At 47.7% G+C, this 18,302-nt stretch overlaps 3 protein-coding genes across 11 annotated transcripts in view; all 3 read left to right on the forward strand.

Moving 5' to 3' along the window:
* Positions 1-18,302, forward strand: part of HOXA3 (homeobox A3) — a 45,170-nt gene that overhangs the window by 8,384 nt on the left and 18,484 nt on the right. For 3 of the 9 annotated variants that reach the window (XM_064444357.1, XM_064444358.1, XM_064444360.1), the window contains exons 2-3: positions 3,856-3,960; positions 17,875-18,068. The exons of 1 other annotated variant lie outside the window; for it this stretch is intronic. The gene's annotated coding sequence lies outside the window, so the exon portion shown is untranslated. Of the gene's footprint in view, positions 1-3,855; positions 3,961-10,885; positions 12,209-17,874; positions 18,069-18,302 lie in introns of those variants that run through there. 5 more of the 9 variants (XM_064444355.1, XM_064444359.1, XM_064444361.1 and 2 more) reach the window with 3 other exon arrangements.
* HOXA5 (homeobox A5) lies at positions 204-2,979 on the forward strand. The gene is made up of 2 exons (XM_064444375.1): positions 204-900; positions 1,908-2,979. Exons 1-2 carry the CDS (start codon positions 339-341, stop codon positions 2,156-2,158), a joined length of 813 nt encoding a protein of 270 aa, XP_064300445.1. The 5' UTR covers positions 204-338; the 3' UTR covers positions 2,159-2,979.
* HOXA4 (homeobox A4) lies at positions 14,049-16,396 on the forward strand. The gene is made up of 2 exons (XM_064444374.1): positions 14,049-14,710; positions 15,216-16,396. The coding sequence occupies exons 1-2, from the start codon at positions 14,122-14,124 to the stop codon at positions 15,542-15,544; spliced, it is 918 nt and encodes a 305-aa protein (XP_064300444.1). The 5' UTR covers positions 14,049-14,121; the 3' UTR covers positions 15,545-16,396.

An 18,302-nucleotide genomic window follows, 5' to 3' on the forward strand; every position in this document is an offset into this window, starting at 1 on the left:
CGCCATCCCCCGCGCCGCCAGCGGGTGGCGCCGGAGGCCGGCGGACGGGCGGGAGGCGGTGGCGGCGGCGCGCATCGGCGGCGCGCCCCGGGCCGCCCGCGCCCTCCCAGCTCCCCCACCAGTGCACGAGTTTACCTCTAGAGGTCATCAGGCAGGATTTACGACTGGACAACAAAAGCACGTGATGTGAAGCCGTACCCCATATTTGGGTGCCTACGTAGGAGGGAACCAAGTACATGTCCCAGTCATTTCCATAATTCATCATAAATTGTGCAAGGGTGCTATAGACGCACAAAACGACCAAGAGCCACAAATCAAGCACACATATCAAAAAACAAATGAGCTCTTATTTTGTAAACTCATTTTGCGGTCGCTATCCAAATGGCCCGGACTACCAGTTACATAATTATGGAGATCACAGCTCGGTGAGCGAGCAATACAGGGACTCCGCCAGCATGCACTCCGGCAGGTACGGATACGGCTACAATGGCATGGACCTCAGCGTCGGGCGCTCTGCTTCCACCCACTTTGGTGCCAATGAGAGACCCCGCAGTTACCCGGCCAACACCACCTCTGCCTCGACAGAGCCCAGGTACAACCAGCCCGCGACGTCTTCCCACTCGCCTCCCCCTGACCCTCTGCCCTGCACCGCCGTGGCCGGTTCGCCTGTCAGCGAGAGTCACCACGGGGTGAAAAACTCCCTCGCCAACTCCACCAGCACTTCGTCCAATTCCAGCAGCAACACGCACATCAGCAGAGACGGGGTTGGCACCTCGTCTGGGACTGAGGAAGACACTCCAGCAAGCAGCGAGCAGGCAAGTGCCCCGACCGACCAAAGCACAGCCCAGCCTTCACAGCCCCAGATCTACCCCTGGATGCGAAAACTGCACATAAGTCATGGTAAAGCAAATACCCTGTTCTTTCTTTATTTCTCTGGAGGAAAAGGAGGATTTAATGTAAACCGGGTGGCTACGCCGAGCAAGGTCGGGGAGAGGGGGAGAGGAGGGCGTGAGAGCGGGCAGCTTCCGCGCACAGCACAACTCTGCTCGCAGGGAAGCACGCCGCCTTCTCCGGGCGAGTCGCCCCCAAAAGACAAAAAAAAAACCCAAAACCAAACCAACCCTCCCGGCCCCCTAAAACACAGCCCGTCTGGCTCCCAGCGCCGGCCCCGGCGGGCAGCGGGGGAGCAGAAAGCGCCTTCCCGAAGGGGGATCGGGAGCAGAGGCTGCTCCCGGTTCTCCTCTGGAAGGGAGATCCTCCAGTGGGAACGGCGCGGCTGACCCCATTTATTTTGCCGAGCCGTATTAAAAAGAGAATAGGAGAGGGCGAGGAGGGCAGATTTCGCTGCTGGGAAGCTGTGGGGGAGGGGGGGGGGCGCGAGTCGCCCCAAACTCCGGGGAGAGGGGCTTGAGGGGCGCGGGGGAGCGGAGCAACTTTCAGCCCCGGGTGCCTGCCCTGCCCTCGCTGCCGGGGGAGCAGCCGGGGGCTCGCTGCCTCCCGGAGCCTTCCCCAGCTTAGCCGTGGGAAAAGGCTGCACGCCTCTGCTTTGCTTTCTCAGCCCTGAGAACCCAGCTAGCAGCAGAGGCACCCTCCAAAACAGCTTATCTGGAGAGAGGCGGGGGGGGGGGAGAGAGGATTAGCCTTCCCCCCTCCCCCCCAAAAAAATTCAATTAAAAAAAAAAATCGAACCCCAAATCCAAGCGAAAACTTACCGAGACCACCAAATCCCCCTCCCCCAAGCCTTTCCTAAAAGGGGCTGGAGAGGGAAACTTGTTGAGCGTTTATCCAAACCAGAAACAAAACCAAGCAGGACTGAGAATAACGGTCCTGGTCACTGGTAGCTGCAATAAGACACGAAGGCTCCGAGTGGCTGCTGAGAATCTAAATCATGTACTTTTCTCTTCCAGACAACATAGGGGGACCAGAAGGGAAAAGGGCTCGGACTGCTTACACCCGCTATCAGACCTTGGAGCTGGAAAAGGAATTTCACTTCAATAGATACCTGACCCGCAGAAGAAGGATTGAAATAGCACATGCTCTTTGCCTCTCAGAGAGACAAATAAAGATCTGGTTCCAAAACAGGAGAATGAAATGGAAAAAGGATAATAAGCTGAAAAGTATGAGCATGGCAGCTGCAGGAGGGGCATTCCGTCCCTAAGCGTTTGATCAATTAAAAGTACTGAGCAGTATTAGCTGACCCTGCGTCTCATGTCAGTACTAAGTTGACTTTCTAAAACTTCCTTGTGTTACTTCTGTGAAGAAACCCTGTTCTTGTCGCCCTTATTCATCTTTTAATCATGAGCCTGTTTATTACCATTCTCTCGCGTGTATAAGTAGATCTGCTTTTATCGTACATTTCTTTGTCTTGGATGGCTTTGTCTTGAAAAAAATAATAGATGTTTTAACTTATTTATATGAAGCGAGCTGTGTTACTTGAAGTAACTGTTAAAACAAAACTAAACAAAAAAGAACAAAAAAAGGAAGGTTAAAAAAAAATAGGAGAGAGAGAAGGAAACCCTCCCCCGGTTTAGTACAAATGTTATGTGTTGCACTCAACCTGCTTAACTGTGCATGTGTGGTCAAGTGTTAATGTCTGTATAGCTCCAAGCTGTTAAAAATATTTTTATTCAAACTACCTATATAATTCCTGTGTAATTAATGCTGTTGTAGAGGTGAAATGATGAAATCAACTGAACTTGTCCTACGTGTAGTGAATAGTGAATCTGTGACGAAAACTGTGATTCCAAGCAGTATGTCCTTGCTGTGCCTTTGTATATGACTCTTTGCACGAACTCTTAGAAGTGGCTCTTATTAAGCGCAGCTTCTGTGATGTATGTTTTTTGTGAACAAAGTTACAAATATAGTCAAAGTCTGGCTGTTTGAGCAAACTGTGATCAGCTTTTTTTTTTTTTTGTATTTGTTTTTAAAAAAACCTGACTGGAAACCAACAAAAAAAAATAAACTTTCTATTGTAAAGCTTTCGTGGTCTGGTTTGTGCAAAGCAAGAACTTGTGCTTCCTGATTTGCCTCTGAAAAAAAAATTTAACCCGTGCAGAGTTTGTAATAATATTTTACCTGGCTCCTGCTGCACGTTGGAAATGGTAGATGCTGCGATTGTCCGCTATCAGTATTTTTAATTGAAAGTTTGACCATAAGTTCCTCCTTAATGGTTTTTCGCTAGGTGGAAAGCTGCATCGCAGGACCACAATCAACACCCTTTGTGGGTGAATCAACTGTTAACTGTTTGCTGATGATTGGGGGGAAAAAAAAAACCAAAAACAACCAAACCCCCATGTGCTTTGTTAAAACACGCCGCTAACTCCAAGACGTGTTTACATCGCTCTAGAATTTTTCCTGTGGTTTCATTAAGTATATTTGCAGGACAGCCACGTCCGAGCCCTCTGCGTATATTAGCAAGCCTCGCTAGCCACAAACCCACTTTTCACCCTTTAAAGATTTTTGGTTTTCTTCGCTACAATTAGTTTGCTATAAACGTAATGTTACTTACCCCGTCAGAGCTTGAATGGTTAACTCTTCTGAGCTTCTAAGAGCAACTAAAGATTTGCACATTTACTGACTGGTTACATTGATGCCTTCCCTTAAAAGTTATAAAACAGTAAACTTTATAAGCCCCAGTTCCGGCTATATGACATTTGGGTGCCAAATGAATAGGGTTTTGTCTATGAATTAGATCGTAAAATCATCCATAGCACAGACAGATAGGCTCACTGGCTATAAAAAGTCACGTGGTGCCATTAAAGTAAGTTTTATGGTTTTGGGGAGTTGACATCCAACATTATATACCACATAACATATAATCTCACTGACGCTGGACTTCATTTGACTCTTTTGCAGGCTACGTGTGCCTCCTGGCCATTCAAATTGTCAGGTTTAGGGACAGAAGTATCCAAACCACAAGTTCTCAATACTGTATGAAAAATGGCTCCTTGCAAGTCAAAGGTAAGTTTTGTGCACAAGTTCCTTAAAGTTTATTTGTACAGTGGGGAAGCCGAGGCTCCCGCTCGCTCTGGCTGCCTCTCGCCTCTCTCTTTCTTTCTCTTTCTCTTTCCCTTCCTCTCCGCCTGGAGCTTTTCAGGACGGTCCCACCGAGCCCGAGAGGCAGGATCAACCACTAATGATCCAGGTTGCGCTGCAAATCCCCCCCATCCCTTCACTCGCAGCAGCTAGCTCTCTATTTTAACGATCAAATCAAAGTAAACCACAATAAGCGACTTTGGCAGAGATGGATTTTGGGGCCTAGCTTTAATCACTTTGACTACCGCAGAACATAATTACTTCCTTTGCTCCAATAGGCTCTCCAAGTTTGGAGAGGTTTTGTTTAGCAAAGAGTAGTTACTGCAGGCGATTAAAAAAAAAAAAGGGAAACAAAATAGATAGGGCTTGATATTATCAGGGCAGCGTCTTATGTAGTCATGATAGAGTTGGAGGCGTGCTGATATGGTAATAATCTTGGGACTGGTGAAATATGTTGCACATCAGAACTAGTATTAAAATGGCACAGACTGTACTGGAGCGCTTAAGATTCCGATTTTCTGCATTGGGTTGTGCAGAAAGCCTTAGCTATGTATATATGTCCGTCTGTGAGCGTGTACTGTGTTTCGGGGCTGCACATTTATAATGCTGCTGTAACTTTTTCCAGATTCTATATGTAATTGCATAAATATAAATATATTTAAATTAAGCGCGTGTGTGCATGCATGTACAAATCGGTGTATACGCTCGTATAAAGCCGCGCACAAGCATATATGTGTCTCATACTGATGTATATATGTATACAAAGGGTGTGTACGCGTGTATACATATATACGTTCCTGTGACTTTTTTTTTTTTTTTTAAGCGAAGCAATTGACTGTAACTTGTAGCATTAATATAAGAGACTACAGGTCATTAGAGTGCTGCAAATTATGAAATACGGGCTCGGTTTATTGAAGATTGTAAATATCCCCCCAGCTCTGCTCTCTCCCTCTGCCTTATATTGCTGGCTGCCATTGTGGGGTAGGCCCCAGCTGCGTGTTTACTTCAACATTCTTTTTATTTAAGTGGACTGTTCTCACTAGAGTGCGATTACTCAGCAATAAACTTTATGGCCGGATTTAACTTTAGTCTTTGAATTTCCAGGACTTGAATGAAAGGGTGAAAGGAACTCTGTCATTCTCTGGGTAGCATTAAGGCCTGATCCTTATCCTCAGAGCTGTTGCTTAGGAGAGTGATCTCGGGGGGGTGCAGGCAGACTAATCGGGGGCTAGGGAAGAGATTTGAGAATTGCCTCCAAAAAAGAAAACAAAAGAATATCTATATAACTCCAAACCAGCTGTGAGTATCTCTTTTCTGCTCAGGTTTGGAGTAGGAGGGATTCAGCAGATCGCATTGTTTTCCTTCATGTGTCATAAAGTCGGGTTTGCAAAAGAACGGGGTGGTTTGACATGAGCTGGGAGATGGGCTTTGTTTTATTTCGCTAGTGCTATCCCGTTTGAATATTGTGATTTAGACTGTAGCTGCTACTGCGAGAAAAATGAGAGAAAGGCAGAGGGGTACGGGGGGGTAAGGTTGTTGGTACCTCTGCAAGATCTCCATGTTGCTGACTGATTCCTATTTTTAATTTATTTGCCTTTAACGTTAAAGAAACGGTAGTATATAAGGTTAGCCCAGCTCAAAGATCTCACAGTTTTACAAATATTTAATATCTAGAGTCAACCCCTTGTGTAAGAGAAATTGAGTCCGAAGCCTTTGTGTCTGTGTATCTTCCTATGAACACTAAACAAACACATATGAATGTACTTTATATTAAAAAAAAAAAAGGGAAAGGCTTTAAAAGTGCATATCCAAACGCACATTTGAAAATAATTTCCTTGATAAATAGCTGGAGATTTTACAGTACACTAGCTGTCACATTTTCGTCAATAGGAATACCAGAAAGTTATATATGATAGGCATGTGTTATATTGTATTATATGCCATAAAATTTTATAGTTTGAGGCAAAGGCATGAAAACCCTTTAAAAGTTTGGGCTTCATTTGTATACGGGTCCTTTTCCAGGAAAAACTCTTCGCTTGTAAACGGGAATGGTACTAGTCACGAACCATTCGCGATTACTCAGTATTCAACCACACTGCCTTATTTGAATTATCTGGTGAATACACAAACACAGGCACACCCGTTCGACTAATATTTTAGGAACCTGGATATAAATCGCGGTTTGTAATTTTTCATTGTCTAGAGCAAAAAGATTTGCTACAGCATATTTTCACATTTCTGAATGTGGCTTCTGGAGCATATTCCACCTAAAGCAGTATACGGAGATTCCAGAACTACGGAAAAGAAAAATATCCCCAAACCCACAAGCACATAAACCCGCCCGTACTGCAAGAAAGTCTCTAACAACAAAAGAAAGTTAACTAGAAATGACAACTTCACCATATTTCTGGCCCTGCCCTGTCCTGAGCAGCACAGTTGAAGCCATTCAAATCCAGAAATGCACTCAGATTTTCTAATCCGCTTTGAAATTTGAAATTCAAACTACCCCAGACTGCCTAACTCCACCAAAATATTCCCAGGTCCTAATTGTTTTCCGAGGGAAAAATGTCATAGAGAATAATCGCTGGGAATCAAGAGAGAGGTCTTATCTGCCCACGTTATTTTTCTGCTGTGTTTGGGGGATTAATGCGTGCGAGTTCGTTTTACTTTAAGCATGGCAAGTGGCTTTCTGCGCGTTGAAATATAGTTTACCTAATCCTTTGAAAGAAATACTTGAGTGTAGTGTGTCATGTCTAAGCGTAAGGCCAATTAAAGATTAGGCAACTCTCTCAATGTGTGTAACTAGTGACTTCGCAGGGCATAACTTTCTCTAAACCAGAAGTATAACAATCCGATGGAAAGTCATCCGTAAATTACAGCTCTGCAGCCTTGTCTAAGCCCTGCAAACACCCTAATTGCAGAACATTACGGGGAAATTATTATTCTGCCATTTCCTTACATTTAATAAGTGTGTATCTGTGGAAGGGTGACAATAGAGGGGTTTGCAATCTGCTTCATGGGAAATTGAATGGAACAGATCATGAGGGGCGGATCAGGAGGTTTCGATTTCAAACCCTGGATACTGGAGCAATGCCTTTTCCCTCCCCGCAAATACAGATTTAACGCATTGAATGCAGACATAAGTAAACCTCCTGACCAAGTCAAGACATCGCTCTGCTTTCTTAGCTCTTTCTCTCTCCTGCCCTTAAAATCTCCCCGATTTGTTGCTAGAGTTGCTAGCCAGAGCGCAAAACCACAGCTCCCACAGCCTCCTGGTTATCTTTGAAAACATTGTCCCTTAACAAATTAAAGCATCCTCACTAATGGCTCTCTGGAAGGCAAATACTCATGGACCAGCACAGTCACATGTTCCTGTAGCTACACGCACAAACAATATCAAATCTGACATAGAAAGCGTGTAAAATTTGCAAGAAATTTGCCTTATAGCACGCATATGGACACTTCCCTATATCCCCTCCCCCCAAAAAATGTCTTTTCAATAATAATATTTGCTATGAAGGTTATTGGGTAATTATTGCAATTTTGTGGAACAGTCCTTGCTTGAGGTGAAGTCTGTCTCTGGATAACAAATGGCAGCCCGTGCAGTTCACTGCCAGGTTAAGTAAATGCAGAAAAGATAAATCTGCACACCCTAGGAATCACCAGCAGAGCTCGCTTTAGACCAAGTTCACAGTCAACTCGTTTGCCTAGACAAGGCTTCGCAAACAATTAGAGTTGTTTCTTTATGTTTAAATCAAGGAGAAATGACTACGACCCTCGCAGCAGAGAGCTGCAGCTTTTCCCCCAACGCTCGTCGCTACGTTCCTTCCAACCTCACGCCCAGAACTTACCCAGCATTTCTTTCACCTGCAATTGTAACCATATAGCGCCTTTGAGTAACAGGCTTCCCTCCAACGCTGCCGAAAGGCTGTGCAAACTGATTTAACAGCACTTTACAGAGCTGCGAGATTAAAGAAAATGAAAAAAAAAAAAACCCGGCAATACTTAAAAATGCAAAAGTATCCGATTTCTCAACAGCAAGAAGAAGGAAAAAGAAAAAAAAACCACCTTAGAAAGCTGGGGGAAGCGGCAGAACTATTGAAACAAACAGTGCGAGTCTCTTACTCCTAAAAGAAGCTGCATAGCTTTTGTATATCTTTGTGGTTAAGGGCGTTACAACTGCAGGTCAAAAAGTTGAGGGTCAAAAGTTTACGTTTTGCACCACTCTTAGTCATTCGCCCAGACAGAGTTTGATGTCAATGTTATAGCCGAGATCTTGACTATCAGCACAAAAGATAAAATAGCTTTGAGTTACGTGTGTATCACAGTATGGACTCCAGGTGAACCCTACTGGCTGAATGACCTCAATTACCGAGGAAAGGATAGAAAATTCCTCTTTTCAAGAGTAATACACGTTGTATTTCATCTTGAATTATCGGCCACTTTTGTGCCTGAATATCTCGGGTTCGGCCGCGGCAGGTAAACACCCGTGTTACCCCCACAGCAGCCGCTGATGCTGCCTCCTCCGAGAGTCAGGTAGCAAAATGTTTCGCCCTTGTTTATTATATAATAACCAGCTTTAAGAGGTTTAATGTTAAGTCTTCGCACTTTGCAAAATGGCAGGAAGATAAGATACGAGCGAGGCTATTAACGCCTGTATCGATCCTCGCCGCGCCTTTGTTTTTGCTCTTTCTGTAGCGACCGCTAAACTGTGCTTAAACAGGGCATTCTGGAGATAATAGGGCTTATATGCTTGGTCCGAAGGAGCTCGTTTAAAATGCGGAGCGGTAAGACCGTGGTGCGCTACCGATGGAAAATTGTTGCGGAGAAGCTGGCGCCCCGCGCCTCTCCGTCATTTGGAGGGATCTCACAGCCTTCTGGAATTACCCGAGGCAGCGGTTCAGGCGAAACGGGGAGCAGGGAGGGCTGTTTTCCCTCCCTCCATCCCCCCGCCCTCCTTCCCCCCTCCCCCCCCCCCCCAAAAAAAAAAAAAAGAGAAAAAAAAGAAAAAGTTTAGTGGAAATTCTTTGCGCAAAGAGTTATTCCCACATTGCTGGGATTTTTTTGTTCCTCGGTGTTGAAGCCTTAGCTCCTCGGTTAGGCGTGTCTGCAGGGAGAACTGGCCAATATCGTATAGGGATTTTCATTCTGGGATAGATCACGGCAAGCCGCATTCAGCTTGCAATGATGAGGATGAGGGGGTCGGTAGACGAGGGAAAGAGTATTCCCAAATATTCATAAGCAGATACGAAAGGTCTGGAGGAGGGGAGAGGGCGAGGAGGAAGTCCGAGGAAGAGCGTACCTCGCCCCCATCCCCGCATAGCTCCCTCTCGACCCCAAGGCAGGCGGCTGCACCGGCCTCTGTGTAGCTGGTACGCGTGAATTATTTGCCAGGGACACAGCTGGATCGTGGCAGTCGAGCGCTATTTCTTGGGAACAAATATATCAGGGGTTAGATTTCAGGTTACCCAGAGCGGTTATTGGAGATTTTGCCTGCAGGAGTGACTGCTGAAATACCTGCTGAAGCCATGATGTCTATAACGCAAGTGTTTGCTCGGCGTGCAGGCGTTGTTCACAAGTTGCTCACTTGTAGAGAGCCCTGGCATTGCACGTTTGGGGAGCCTGCCCTCGCTGGAGATAGTATTTAACCTTTCACATCTAGAGTATTTATTTGGTGTAAGAGCGAAGCCTGATAACAAGCTAAAAACCGTAGCCAAATATCTATTTTGTTAGAGAATAGCAGGCGGATTGTTTCCAAGAATAACAATGCGTCTTTGATATACCCAGAACGAAAGCAGTTGCTGTAACCGGCTTACTCAAGAGTAGGTGACCAAAATACATTTGCTTCCCCACCAAAACATTAGTGGCTCTAATTCCATATTTTCTGTCTGGTTTAGAATAAAAATATCAACGGGGATATTTTCAAAGAAGTTGAAACTGAGACTTCAATAAGTATTGACTCTTCTGAATTGTTGCTTAAATTTTCCCTTACAAAAAACAAAACAAAACAAAAAAAAAACACACAAAAAAAAACTAGGCAACAACCTGGAGCAGAACAGTTAATTTGAGCCCGAACTCTTTCTGTCCTTTCACTCTCTGCATTCAGCACGCCGCTCTCTGGCGTGGAAGGTCTGCTCAAAAGACCATTAATTTAAAATCCGGGTACAAATCACATTTTACGTGTGTTTATTTAACCGCGCCAGGACAGAGGGAGCAAATCCCGCCAAGCACCCCCGTGGTAAGGAGAGCCCCGGTGCCGGAGAAGTCACCGCTTCTACTAAATGCTGAACTTGGGGCAAAACTCCGAGCATTGCCCCAGCAGCGACCGTAGGAAAGGAGCGCTCCCGCCCGCGGAGGCAGGAGCAGCCTCGGGGGCTGTATCATTCCCAGGAACAAAGGAGGGAATACAGTCGATACATTCCATAACGTTTACATTTTCCCGCGATTTTTTCTTAATTTTCCCTTAGAAGTAGTGACCTGGGCAAAGCACCCCGCTATCTAAAAGACACTGTTATAGACCTTTTAGAAAAACTAAGTCCAAGGCCGAGGTGAACTTCAGGTCACCGCGTCTAACAAATATGAAAATGTCGCCTGGTGAAGGGCACGCCTTGTTATTTAACAAAGACTGTCAATGTGTAAGATTAATAAGAAACAAAATGCACACGGTGTCACTTTTCGGTCACTTTGAAACTTGGGACAGCCTCGCATTCAAGAGGGGAAAGCTGGAGCTAAATATATTCAAAATGGTTCAAATCAAATTCAAACCAGGCTGCTAGTGCGATTCTTCCTCCTCCTACCGCTCTCGGTGGAGGATGCCCGGGCACGGCGAAAGGTTGACTTGAATTATTATTGTTGTTATTATTATTAATATTATTATTGCTATTGCTATTCCTATTACTATTCTTGCTATTATTGTTATTTTGTCTTTCGGGGTAATTACGTGTTAGTCGCGCATGTGGAGGGTAGCAGGAGTGCTTGCCTGTTTGACAAGAAAAATGGGGATCCCCCTTTTCCCCCTCTTTGGGTCTGTATGAGGTTGGCTCTTCTGGGTGCATGGAAATTAACTCTCTCCCTCTCAACTTAGTTCCAGTGGGGTCCCCATTTCCTCCTCGGCCAGCCTTGGCCAGGAAAATCCCGCTCCTTTATTAACTGATTAAAGTCTCCTCCGCCAGTGAAATCGAGCCTGTAGTCCTTCTGGAAAAATAAGGGAGTTGGCCTATTTTTCCGCTCCTTTTCTTTCTTTGAGAGCTTAGGATGATGCTACAAGTTTGTTAAAGGGAAGTACCGGGGAAAAAAAGGGTTTCTGAGATTGTTTATTACAGCCATAAATCTTGCAGTAAAATGTCGAAATGGCCGTGTGCAAGATAACACTTGGTGGTCTTGGCTGGGTTCTTGTTTATGATAACAAAACCACAAAGACATGGAACAGGCCTTTTGGAGGTCCTGCCTCAGCACATCTTCGCAGACTAATAGAACCACACGAAAAAAAAAAGAGACTTCAGCCGAGCAGCTCAGGTCACCTTGCAGATTTACAGTCGTATACAAAATTGCATCCTTCTCCCTGTAACGGAGCGCCAGAACCCCACGGTAGAAAGAGGCGCAGAGAAACGAGTATACTTTAAGATCTAATCACGGTAAATAATAGGAAACAGAGCCCGGTCAGCTCTCCCAATATAGCGCTGAGCTTACAAACCGAGACACCACTTTTCGTTGTGTTGTACGTGGCGTGGGAGCATGGCAGCCTGCTGCAGCTCTCCGGCCGCAGTGTCTCAGGACTTATGCCGAGGATAATATTTAGGATAACCCAGTGTAATTCGTCTGGCGCTGGCCGGCAGGTATTTGTACGTCTGTGTCCGTATGTGTGCATGGGTCTCTCTACGCCGGGAAAATGCTCTCTGCTCGTGGTGGGCTTTGGCAAGCTTTTATTTTGCAGTCGTGTAGGTGGGAGCTTTATTCTTTTACAACCTGTGTGGCTGTTGCTTTCTGGGTTTGTTGTTGTTGTGTGTTTTTACATATATATATATATAAATCTCCCCTTTTCTGTCAAATGTGTGTTGCTGAACAGTTGAAGCTGTGCGTGTGTGTAACCGCATTTCCTCTCCATGCAGAGTAAATAGAGAAACTTATCTATTATCCCAGTTAAAGAGTTCCATAGATGTGCTGTTGGAAATGAGTAAGTAAATGCGTTTTAACTCTCTTTACAAATTAGACATTCGATAGGAGGAGGAAATGAGTGATTGTTTAGATAAGTACCCCACTATACCCAAGTGCTGGAAATGGTCTAACATATTACAAGCCGCCTGCAACGTGCGTGTGTGTGTGTGTATAAAATATAAATCGATACGATGTGTGTCTTGTTAGATAGAATATATATTCAAATAGAATTTTATTGCATGTATCCATTAACTATAAAACTGCAAAAGACAATAATCTGAATTTAAACCAGGGTAACTGTTAATGTAATATCTTTAGGAGGGCAAGATCTAAACCGTATCATATTTACGCTTGATATATTAGATGCATTTTCCCATGCCAGCAGATGAGATTACCTACTCAGCAATTATATTCTCGAAGGGTACGGTAAATATTTCTATGTGTTTATATGCTTTCCTGAAAAGGAGGGGAAAAAAAAAATCCGGAAAGTTCGCTTCTAACTCCGAATGTACCATACTAGCTGACGTTCAATAAGTATGTTTTTCCCCCTTAGAATAAGAGCGTAATTAGTTTAACCATCAAATTTCAATTACCGAAGGTCAGGACGGTTGCCTCTTTTCCCTCTGAGCTGCAAATATCGTTAACAGTCTCAGTTTTGGCAACGAGGGAGTGAGTGCCCGGGTGCCCTCTCCCTCCTACGCCAGGGTTTGCGAGTTGCTTCTGCGAAGGGGCGACCGATTTCTAGTGGAAATGTAAATTAAGAAATAAACCCAAGACGAGGCATACCGAACCGACGGGCTTAAATTCGTAGTTTGCAAACCGCTCCTCCGCGGGGAGGGATGCTCTCAGCGAGCCCCGCGACCGCCGGTGGAAGTATTTGATACAGCCGTGTCCACCCTCCCCTCTCTCCCTTCCCCCTCTCCTCCCCGTTATTTTCAGGCTCGCTGTATCCCTCACACCCTGCAATCCACTCGAGGACTCTCCTCGGCCTCCCCGCCACCTTCGTACTAACTTTTGCATCTATTCCTCCGGTTAGCACGCCTTCCAAGGTGCAAAGGGGCTACCCCAGAGCTCCCGCCCGCCCGCGGTCCGCGGCGGCGTGGGCAGAGCCCGGAGGGCTGCCGGTGGCCTGTGCCCGGCAGCCGCTGCCGCCCTCTGCCTGCGCGGCAGCCCCGACTCCAGGCGTTTGGAGATGGGCTTGTTTAAAAAGGATTGTGCAACGCCCTTGTGCAATGCCTGCCTCCCCTCCGGATCGCGCAGCTGGGCTGCGCTCCGCTTCCTCGCTCCGCTTCCTCCGCGCTCCCGCGAGGGGGAACGGGGAAACAAAAAGTGTTGGGGCGGGGTGGGGAAAAAAAAAGACTGTCAGAGCTGGGTTAGGTTTATCTCGGTTTGGCACCGCGACTGCCGGACGCCGCTCGGCTCGGCGGGCGGGGAGGATCGGGGGATCCCGGTGAGGAGCGGCCGAGGGGGTCCGGCAGCCCCCGTCGGGGCGCTCCGTCGGCGGGCAGCCGCCGCCCGGAGAGGAGGCGGCGACGGCGGTGGCGGCCCCCGCGGTGGGTCCGCGGGCGCGGAGCTGCCCCGCGGCCGCTCGCCCTCCTTCCATTTCCTGATCCGGGGTCCGCGGCCCCGCGCGATAATTGGCGCTGGCGGTCAGGTGGTGATGGGGTGGCGGGGGGTGCGGGGGTGTGTGTGCGGGGGTGTGTTGTGTGTGTTGTAGGCGCTCCAGGGGTGGGAAGAGAGGAAGGGAGGGGAGTGCAGCGGGGGGGGGGGGGGGGGAATCTGGAGGCCCAAAGTTTGGCAGCGGCGAGCACTTGACAGCGGCGGGAGGGGGAGAGGGAGGGAGGGGAGGGAGGGGGGGAAGGGGAGGGGCCTCGCCGAGCCCAGAAAAACGACAACGCGAGAAAAATTAGTATTTTTGCACTTCACAAATTAATGACCATGAGTTCGTTTTTGATAAACTCCAACTACATCGAGCCCAAATTCCCTCCCTGCGAGGAGTACACGCAGCACAGCGGCAGCGCCGGCAGCTCCGCCAGCTACCACCCGCACCACCCGCACCCGCACGCCCCGCCGCCGCCGCCGCCGCCGCCGCCGCCGCACCTGCACGCCGCGCACCCGGGCCCGGCGCTGCCCGAGTACTTCCCGCGGCCGCGCCGGGAACCGGGCTACCAGGCTCCGGCGGCGCCGCCGGGGCCGCCTCCCGAGGCGCTCTACGCGGGGCAGGCACCCTCCTACCCCCAGGCTCCCTACAGCTACAGCAGCGCCGGCAGCGCCGCCCCGGGCCCCGAGCAGCCGCCCCCGGGCGCCTCGCCGCCGCCGCCGCCGCCCGCCAAGGGCCACCCCGGCCCCCCCCAGCCCCTGCTCCCAGGCCATGCCCTGCAGCGCCGCTGCGAAGCGGCCCCCGCCGCCGGGGCCGGCACCGGGCCCGGCTGCCCGCTGCTGCCCGAGAAGAGCCTGCCCGGGCTGAAGGGGAAGGAGCCGGTGGTCTACCCCTGGATGAAGAAGATCCATGTGAGCACGGGTGAGTCGCCCTTGCCAGGGGGAGGTGGGGATGCGCCTGCAGAGGAGGGAAGGGGGGAGGGTGCTCCCGGGGCCGGGATGGGTGGTTGCGTGTGTGGCTTTTTTTTTTCCCTCCTTCTCCCTCCGCGTTTCCTTAAAAAAAAAATTAAAAAAAAAAAAGTGAGAAACCTTTTGTATCCGGGGTCCTTTATCAAAAGATTTACGAGACGCCAAACTGTTAGGGCAGTAATTATAGCCCCCATAAATTTAATTGCCCTGCGGTGGCTCTGGGCCATGTGTCTTTGAAGCTTTTCTTCTAACCCAAATGCCCATCACCATTTTTTATTGCTCCTCGATTGTCCCCACTGTCGATAGGCTGTGAAACAATTTTTCTTGCCGTTTATGTATCTTACGCGAACCTGGTGTCAAGTTATTATATAATGATTATGTTCCATCGCTTTCGCCCCCCCCCCTTCTTTCCCCTCCGCGTGTGTGTGTGTGCGTGTGCCTGTGTGTGCACGTTTCAGTCAATCCCAATTACAACGGAGGGGAGCCCAAGAGGTCTCGCACTGCCTACACCAGACAGCAGGTCCTGGAGCTGGAGAAGGAGTTCCACTTCAACCGCTACCTGACCAGGAGGCGACGCATCGAGATCGCGCACACCCTCTGCCTCTCCGAGCGCCAGGTCAAGATCTGGTTCCAGAACAGGCGCATGAAGTGGAAGAAAGACCATAAACTGCCTAACACAAAGATGCGCTCCTCAAACCAGTCCACACTGAGCCAGCAGTCCAAAGCACAGACACAGGGCCACCCCCATCCGCTCGATGGGGCTACACCCAACGCAGCCGCGCTATAAATACGGTTATTCTTATTTTTTTAAATATATATATATATTTACCTATCTATTGGGGTTTTCCAGCTGCCCCGTGGTGGAGGCTGGCCGTTTGGACCAAACAACTGTGTAAAACAAAACAGGAGCAGGAAAGGAAGACGAGACGTGCCCAAGAACGGGCACATGTTTAAACCAAAACCCGGACGATTGTCTACATTGTATATAGATAATGGTTCCATGCCCATCATTTTTTTCTATTTATGGAAACGCTCTCTTACCCTCGGTGTAAGAGAGGGCTGGATGCTGTCACGGACGAATTCTCTGTACCTAAGACGGACACTTTTTTTTTTTTTCTTTTTAGAGAAACACTTTAAAAATAAAAGACGGTTAAAACAAAGCAAAGACCTCGTGAGACACTTGTGTAAGGCATTGACTTGAATAGCGGTGTTCCGTGGCGTGCTCGTGGATTCCCGTGTGGGCGCGCGTGTCTGTCTGTGTGTGTGAGGGTGCACACGCACGTATGCGCACACAGCAACACGGGAGAGGGAACGAACACGGCCACGGGAGGTTAAAGACTTACGAAAAATGTCCCCTTACGCTGTCTAAAGGAAAACGTTTTATGTATCAAAGGTAATTTAACTGGTTTTAAGTGTAGCCCCCGCAGTAGCTGTGATCTATTAGTTTTCCTCCACATTCCCGATTGCATTTATTTAAAGAAATATCGCTATAAAGGCTGTTGCTGTCTTCTTATTTGGCACCGTCTAAATCGTTTGGGTCCATGTACAATTTGTGGATTTTTTGGTGTAATGTATAACAGTGCCAAATGCTGGTAATAAAGATTATTCCGTACGAAAGAATTAAACGCTTGAAACACAAGTCCACTCAGTGCTGTTTCATCCACGTTGTGCTTGGCTGGTGCTGGCACCAGGAATGGAAAACAACGGTTTAATGTTTTGTTTTCACTTGGATTCATCTTGTCGGTAAGGTAATGGTTGCTTTAAACATAGTGAAAATCGTCCTGACTCCTAATTGCCTGGCTGGGAAAAAGAGCGCTGTAGGACGAGGAAAGGTCTTGCTTCACTGCATAGGTGAGTGCTGTTCTCCTGAGCGGGCCTGTGCAGAATTAGTCCGGCTCCCCATCCCTGTCCGTACGACTGTTTTCAGCTGTGTTACAGAGAAACCGTGCTCCTCCTGGGAGCCAGTGATCTCCCATGACGGGGTGTGCTGGAGGAGAAGTCACACACACACCCTGTGATAACACTTTAAATCTTGGGCCAGCCGTGATTTATTTGTTCGTTTTCACCCAATTATGATTTCTCATTCAGCTAGCGCTTTTGAAGGAGCATACACGGGCAGTAACCTCTAGTTTCTTTAAGCTGCCTTTTCTGTTTCTCTTTCCTTTTATTTTCTTTTTAAGACTGTTTCGAAATGTGTTGAGAAAGCCTCGGCAGAAACATGAATTTGGGTACAACTCGAGAGGTTTATTTGACAGAGTTTGTCGAAACAACTGTGGCAAAATGGGGTTCAAGTGGTTCCAGCTCAGGCTGCGCATCTCCCTGCTTCCAGGCAGCTAAGGAGCGCAGGCAAAGCAGAGCTGCTAACAGGGAGCCTTGCTCAGGGCTTCCACAACAGAGAGTTGCACTGAGATGAGTAGGAAAAGGCTTGGAATGGAGCTCAAGTGCTAGTAAATCTTCCAGGGAAGGCCTGAAGGCCAAGACTTATTTGCTTACCCAAAGACACACGAGAGGGATTTTTGGAACCAATGCTTCTCTTCATATAAGTGAGGCTGCCAGGACTGGGTGCATCATCACCCCCTGGGTGAGGTAGCACCAGGCCCCAAAGACACGGCAGGCATCCCTGCCTGGCCAAGGAACACGGGTTGTCCTGGAGAAAGAGGTAACGTGCCACTGGCAGGGCACGTTCAGCGTCAGAGAGAAGTGGCGGATGTAAATACCCTTAGCAAACACTGCTGCCTCCAAACCTGACCAAGGAGCAGGCCGCGCTTCCACTCACATATTGCTGTTTGCTAAACCCTAAATTGCCAGCTGCCTCCTTATAAAGGGACAAAAATATAGCTGTAAGTGAGGTAACTGCTATCCACAAGCGTGTAACTCTTTGTTTTGTTTATTGCTTGAGAATCCCTCAATCTATTTAGAGCCAAAATTAGCATAACGGAGCAAAATTCCAGCTGAAACGTATTAACTGGCAATGCAGGATTTCTTTAGTGTGCAGCCTATGTGTATAAACCTGGTTTGCTCCCATTGTAAAGAGAAATGAAATCACGCTGCAAATAGCAATTTTAGCGAGAATCATTAATCACGTCCTACAATAAATACTTCTTTGTAATTCAACAGCGGTTCTGAAAGGCATTCTCTTGGAAAAAGTCTGTGAAGACGCAAAGGATTTTCCTGGAAAAAAAAAAAAAAAAAAAGGTGGTCATGTGTAAAGGCACAGCATCTTGGCTGTCTGCTAAAAAAATGTACACTCTCTTGCTGGAGATTGAACGGCGGACTGCAATATACCCCATGGCAGATTATCGTCGTTTAAGGTAAATTTTCCGTTCCCCCCTCTCCCCTTCCCCCTCTGCCTGTGCTGGGAGCGGGACGCTGCCCCCGGGCTGGCAGCCCTCTGCTCCCCGTCCCATACCGCCCGTCTTTACAATAACTTCGAAAATTACATCGTCCAGTTTAAATTCTCGCATTGTGCTCCCTTTGCTAAGGCAACCGGGAGTTCACCGAGAGGACAAATTTTCTATCCCATTAATTGTTTTTTTTAGAGGAGC

This window comes from Phalacrocorax carbo, chromosome 2 (assembly GCF_963921805.1).
Source record: "Phalacrocorax carbo chromosome 2, bPhaCar2.1, whole genome shotgun sequence".
Classification (NCBI taxonomy): Eukaryota; Metazoa; Chordata; class Aves; order Suliformes; family Phalacrocoracidae; genus Phalacrocorax; species Phalacrocorax carbo.